General features: G+C 53.3%; 1 protein-coding gene across 2 annotated transcripts; it reads left to right on the forward strand.

The window, feature by feature from the left end:
• LOC100839094 (60S ribosomal protein L28-1) lies at nt 1-1,964 on the forward strand. 2 transcript variants are annotated; one of them, XM_010233909.3, is made up of 4 exons: nt 1-157; nt 643-799; nt 893-1,059; nt 1,586-1,964. In XM_010233909.3, the coding sequence occupies exons 2-4, from the start codon at nt 652-654 to the stop codon at nt 1,706-1,708; spliced, it is 438 nt and encodes a 145-aa protein (XP_010232211.1). In that variant the 5' UTR covers nt 1-157; nt 643-651; the 3' UTR covers nt 1,709-1,964. The 2 variants fall into 2 exon arrangements, with proteins under 2 accessions (XP_010232211.1, XP_003569649.1); XM_003569601.4 differs by having other exon boundaries at nt 7-157; nt 647-799.
• The last annotated feature ends 4,861 nt before the right edge of the window (nt 1,965-6,825 follow it).

Consider the following 6,825-nt stretch of genomic DNA (forward strand, 5'->3'; position numbering starts at 1 on the left):
GCCCATTCAAGTCCGGCCCAAAGTGCAGCCTGCCGGGCCTAGGGTTTGTAAGCGCCGCAACACTATAAAAACGAGACTCCAAAACTCGCCGTGCTTCCGCAGCCACCACTCCAACCCTCGAACGAAGCAGATCGGCGGCGCGTCACTCCAATCACCGGTGAGAAGATACATTTATCCATATGATCTCCATGCTGCATGACTTGATCTATATTAATTCTGGGTTATCACTCTATCAAATGGTCGAATCAAACCCCCGATTTGCTCCCAGTCCCACTCCATGCGTGATTCCAGCCGTTTTCGAGTTATTTCAATGGGTCAAATCTGTAATGTTCCTGGGTATGTGTTGCATCGTCCATGCGATTTTTGTGGCATCGCTTGCACCACGCAGTGTTGTATTGGTTTTTAGGCCACTGATTTATTTGTTAAGATCGATATATGTTCGTGTATCGCACTAAATCTACTCTAGTGCGTCTACATTAGCTAAATGAAAAAAACACGGGTCTATTCTTTCTGAGACAAGAAATTCGTAATTTGATCTTTTCTTTGTGAGACAAGAAGTTCGTAATTTGATCTTTTCTAGGTACACCGCGCCTACGGTTTGTCATGTGCTTATGTATTCAATGTTTCATGTGGTTTTTTAAGTTAGGGTAAATGGCGACGGTTCCGGATTCCCTTGTCTGGGAGCTTGTCAAGAAGAATAACTCCTTCCTGATCAAGCAATTCGGCAACAGCAATGCCAAGGTTCAGTTCAGCAAGGAGCCCAACAACCTCTACAATGTCCACTCATACAAGTACTCTGGTCAGTAATTGTTGCTCTGCCTAATCGGTTAGATTTCTGATGTATTGCGATGTGCCCCAGACTTAGTTTTTTGGGCATTTTTGTTTTCTTCAGGTCTGGCAAACAAGAAGACTGTGACAGTGCAGCCAGCTAGTGATAAGGAGATGTCTGTGGTCCTATCGACAACCAAGACAAAGAAGCAGAACAAGCCTGCTGCCTTCTCCCACAAGACTGTCATGCGCAAGGAGTTCTGCAAGATGGCGAAGGCTGTCAAGAACCAGGTATTAGCATCAGAAAGACTTTATCCTTTGAATTTTGTGGTGCTAAGTGATCTGATTAAATACCAAAAATGACAACTAGTTTTGTAAGTATGTGTCTGAACTGTTAACAAGTTGCTTTGATGTGTCCTAACATGTACAGTAAGAACCATTTGGCTGTGCTGTCCTCAGTGTAATATGCAATTCTTATGTTTCTGAGTTTGGACAACCTGATTTTGCACTTGTAATTTGTAATGTGGCAATTATATTAGTTGCCACCAATGCTCTGATGGAGCCTTAATCTGTGATAAGGTTCATCTAGTAAAGATTAGATTGTCCATGCGTCATGCTTATTGCACCTGGCTTCTATATTGCTCTTACCCGGTTGCACTATGTTTTCTAAGCTACTTCTGTTGGGAATTATCAGGAACTTCCATGGTTCATTTAGTGGTAACATTGAATGGGAGAACTGCTGTGCTTGATGTAATCCTTGTAGACTGTTGGATCCATTAGTTTTCGTGATGTAATTGTTCTGCTTCTTGCTTGACAGGTCAGTGACAACTACTACAGGCCCGACTTGACCAAGCCTGCCCTTGCAAGACTGAGCGCAGTTTACCGCAGCCTCCAGGTAGCCAAGTCTGGTGTCAAGAAGAAGAACAGGCAGATGAAGTAAAAAGGAGAAAAGAACTTGTTTTGTGGAGGTGTTGGCCTATGTTTCCAACTTTTTTGCTTTGTTCTAAAAGTATGGTGTCTAATATGATGAATGATGTGCTCAGCGGACTGTTACAAGTTTTCGTAGTAGGTTCTATGTCTGTACCAATTACATCGTGTGGAGCCTCTTGAAATCATTTCCATCATTGTTGCCCTTCGAGTCCTTTGGTTGTTAATCTGCGTGATTCTATAATTGCTTGGATTGCTGTTGATCACAACATTCATGTGCATGTGGAGTATTATGTTTTCTTGCTCATTTCATGAATGAATTTTATGAGTAGTAAGAGAAATCTCTAAAGTGGTCCGCAACTTGAATTTGTCTCTTGATTATGTGGTAGATTCCCTTGACGTTGGTTCGAATTGTTGTAGTCCGGGGCTTAGACACCGGGGATGTTGGCATTTCCTTTTAGGTTTGGCAGTGGGCGACGGGGATTGCTTCGGCGATCGCAGACGAGGCCAATGACGAGCGTAGCAATGAACAAGCAAGTTTACGCAGGTTCGGGCCACTCAGAGGTGTAAAACCCTACATCCTGCTTCTGAGTATGTATTAGTCAATGAACAAATGTTTACAGATTGCTGGGGGAGGGAATCGTAACCAGCTAGAGTCGACGACCCCTTTGACCAATGGCCTCGGTCCTCCTTTTATAGTCAAAGAAACACTGTAGCTAGGACGATACGAGCCATAGATTCACTGTGAGCTACTCACTGTAGGTTGACTAGACAGGAAACCACTTTCCTGTGGGAGCATTTAATGCTCGATATGTGCCACACTTCAAGCTCCGACCAGCTCTGCACAGAAGGAGCCTGTCGGGCGGCCACGTGGCGTCGATACCCTGCCTGCACTGGACACCGGCCCTGACGTAAACGCCTACGTCAGGAGACACCCTCCTCGGCAAGTGAGCTTCTCGGGGGGCGTCCTGATGGGGATCTTCACGCTGTCATCCGGGGTAACCCCCGCAGCCCGGCTAGTTCTGCTCCAGGGCAACCCCCTTCCCAGGTCCCTGCCGGGCTGGTGGTTTCCCTGGCAGCTCGCACTGTGCTGCTCAGGGTGCCGTCATTGCGGGGAGCAAGCGAGATGACCCAAGCGTTGAACAACGGTGGTACCCCGGGTGCCACTGGTGCGACAGTCGCCCCCGGGCGTGGGCCGGCAACTCCGAGTGCCACTGGTGCCAATCATCCTTGGTCGGTTGCCGGGCTACGCCCTAACCGACGCGTGGGTCCCAAGTCGTTTTGGGTTCCCGGCCATGTGCTATTCCAGGGACTCCGCCGTTACGGGCAGAGTGGTGGTGGGGGGGGGGGGGAGATTTCCGCCCTAACCTTCCCCTTAATTGCGGGTGGTTAAGGCCACGTCGCGCATTCCCCTCTTTAAACGCAGTTATCCCCAGCGCACCCGTACGGTGCGGATGTGACCGTTGCTCAGCACTAGGGTGCCATAAAACCCCCATCGCTATGCTCGGGGGCCATCACTTAGACCCCAGTCCTTCCTCCTCATCCCCATTCCTCCTCGCGCCCCTAATCCTGCTAATCGCCACCCATATTCCGCATGACGCCCAAGGTCCCCAAGAGGGGGAAGGGTTCCAAAAAATCTGCGGGCGACAAGGGCGAGAAAGCTCCCAAGAAGCCTCTGTCGGAGAAGGAGCAGAGGAATCAGGAGATGAGGGCCAAGCGGGCCTTCTTCAAGCCAGGCTTCAACGACGAGGGGGTCGACAAGATTCGGCACGCCGTCGCCACCTCGTTCAACGAGTACGGCGAGACGCTCATCTTCCCTGCCGACGGCGACCACCAGGACAACGACTTCCTGGTGTTCGCCCGCTTCATTCTTGCTGGGTTCGTGCCTCCTCCCTTTTCCTCCATGCTCTCATGGCGGCGTACCAACTCAAAGTTGCGCAGCTACACCCCACATCTCTTTTCCTTCTCGCCGTCTTCCAATTTCTCTGCGAGGGGTTTGTCGGGGTGATGCCGTCAGTGGTGTTGTTCCGCCATTACTTCTACCCGCGCGTCGAGCAGACGGGAGCGATGTCGTTGGGGGTCTCGTTCCGCGCCCGCGACAAGATGAAATCAGAGTTCATCGTGCGGACCGACAAGAAGATCGAGAAGGAGTGGCGCGCGGACTGGTGTTGGGTTCGCGTGGACGAGCCCGACGAGTTTATCCATACGCCCACCGAGCTGCCGGCGAGTAAAGACAGCTGGCTGGACCGCTATAGCCGGGACGCGGAGCTCCTTCCCATCGTCAAGAAGATCAAGGCCCTGCGGCTAGTGGGGCTCACCGATTTGGACGTGGCACGCACCTACATTAGTCGGCGCATTGCGCCGCTGCAGCTGCGGTCTCGCCCCGCGTGGATGTACACGGGGCTCGACGACACCACACACCTGCAAAGCGTGGGTGTGACGCCGGAGGTGATCCGGGGGTGGGTGAAGGGAATCACCGGCGAGGACGCCCCATTCACGGAGCTGCCCTCGGGGGCACCATCCCTTCACGCCGGCGTCGCGGGCCTCCACGACATTGTCGGCAGCTACCCACCCTGCAACGAGTGGGGCCTGATGTCCGATCCCCTGGTTTCAGCCCCGCAGCCTTCGCCGCCCGCAGCCCGTGGGAAGCAAGTGGCCGAGGAGAGCGAGGGGGGATCGGATTCCTGCTGGCCCAGTGACGAGTCCTCCGGTGACTAGCCTGGCGGCGTTACTGGAGCCCAAATGGCCCTCCCTGAGGCGGAGGTGGAGGACGAGGATGATGTGCCGCTGGTGCGGCGATCCAGAGCGCCGGCGGCAGGAGCACCTGGCGGGAGTTCATCTCCCGTGGGTCCCGATGCCGCAACGGCCCCAGCTGCATCGACAGCACCGACGGCAGCGGCTACCTCCGCAACGGCCACAGGCGCCTCGACGGCTTCCGCGGCACCTGGGGCTGCGGCAACGCCACGAGGGTCCGCGGTCCCGCCCAAGCGGGGAATCTTCACGGGCTACTCGCACAAGCTCAACCCCCCAAGGTCAACTGACATTTTTCTCCCCCTTTTCTTTACAAGTTTGTGCTTGCCTTGATTCCTTTGCTTCTTTGTTGATGCTTGCAGGGACGGCGCCCCGGCGGGAGCCGGCAAGAGGGGGAGAACCGACACTGTACCCGCCGTGCCAAGCAAGAAGCCACACACCCGGGCTAGCGTTAGTGCCAGTCAGACCGGCACGAGGACCAACGGCGCCGCCACTACGCTTGTCGCCGACCCGGTCCCAGAGGAGGAGGAGCCCGCACCAGGTACTGAAGGGGCGCGTAGAGATAAACAAAAACTTTTCCTACGCGAACTCCCAAGATCTAGCCGAGGTAGAAGGCCACGAGGATTACCACTAGACGCAAAGTTGCGGATTATCGATGCGGCGCCTTGATGCAGTGCAGTCCCTCGATCCGATCCAGCCGATCCAATCCCGCGATCGTCGAAGTGTTGAACGTACAACACCTCTGCCGGTATCCACACGTGCGAGGAGGAGCTCCGGCGGCGGACTGCTAGGTCCGATGCGACGGTTGGACTGAATGGGGCTAGGGTTCTCAACGCATGAGAGTGGAAAAACCGTGCCCCTTAGGCATCCCACGCCCCTGCTTATATACCGAGTGGAAGTGGGCTCCAGCACTTGTGGCCCATCCACTCTGCGAGTCCAACCCGCATTGTCAGCCCAATTCCAGTTCGGGTCCAACCCGACCAAATACTTGCTCCCGCTCTTAAGTGTGTGACCCCGCAGGCTCATGGCGACTTGGACACAATTGGAGTTCGACTCTCAATCGATCAATCGGTAGCGGCTCCTAGCAGAACGTGCCGACTCTCAAATACCATCGAGTCATGACGACGTACCTTCCAATGTGACATACGTCTTAGTCCCTTTTGCCTCACGATATACCTTGTCAAACTATAGGCGATTAATCGTCATCCCTTTAATAGTTTAACTCTCTTCTCGATCTGTGATATACGATTCATCCGACTAACTCTTAGTCGATCGACCCGGTTAACAGTTAACCAAGTCGTGCATGGCCATGCTTCCCGAATCATATCACTCGAGAGGGCCCAGAGAATATCTCTCCAGTCGGAGGGGCAAAATCCCATCTTGGTTATCCACATCACACAGCTTGATTCTCAGTCAACCCGAACTCTGCCTTTATAACTGCCCTGTTACGGAACAACGTTTGACAGAACCTAAGTTGGTGATCCACAACTCGGATTGTGCGATAACCTCAGGTCTAAGGATTACATTGATTGAGACATGCAAATGACGACCTACTCGTTGCATCTTAATATGGGTCAGTACGACTCGCTAAACTCTTTAGCCGAGTCCGTGTAAGCTGGAATGACATCACCATGCCCATGACAAGTGGAACCGAGTCATCAGCCAACTTTCACATTAGTCTAAGTTATGTGTCCAGCACAACCTCAATGACTAAGGACAATTTAGTATGAACAACATGAATACATAGTTCCACAATCAAATCACATATTCAATGATACATATCAGATGTTCAAACAAGGACAACTTAATAATATTTATGAATACATTGGGAATTACATCATACATGATTGCCTCTAGGGCATATTCCTAACAGGTACAAACCCCTCCCCTGACTCCACTGTACATGCTCCTTCTGCTCGTTAACCCTTAACCGTGCTATCACTTTGTCTTGCAGGCGAAACCCAGCCCGCAGGGGGCTGCCCGGCAGCAGAAGCCGGGGCAGAGGGGAACAGATCTCCCCCCGCAAGGTACTCATCCAGAATTCCTTTGGACTCGTCGCCGGGTGCCTCAGCTTGGCTTGAAATAACTTATTTTGCTGTTATCGCAGGTCCCCATGCGCCCACCACGGGGGCGGGCGGTACGGTAATCGACATCGCCTTTGACGTCGAGGTCGTTGAGTTGGAGGACGAGTCGGAGGTGGCTCCTGTGTCAAGCCCCACCGCCCCAGACACGAAGGTGGTGGCGCCCACCGCCGCTACCGGAGTGGGGCTCGGCGGCGTGTCCCTGGCCTCGCAGGCCGGGGGCGCGGGTCCCGCGGCTGCCCAGCAGGATGCGACTCCTGACGGGGGCGCGGCCCCTTGACCAGACCCACAGCCCACG

Source organism: Brachypodium distachyon, chromosome 2, assembly GCF_000005505.3.
Source record: "Brachypodium distachyon strain Bd21 chromosome 2, Brachypodium_distachyon_v3.0, whole genome shotgun sequence".
Classification (NCBI taxonomy): domain Eukaryota; kingdom Viridiplantae; phylum Streptophyta; class Magnoliopsida; order Poales; family Poaceae; genus Brachypodium; species Brachypodium distachyon.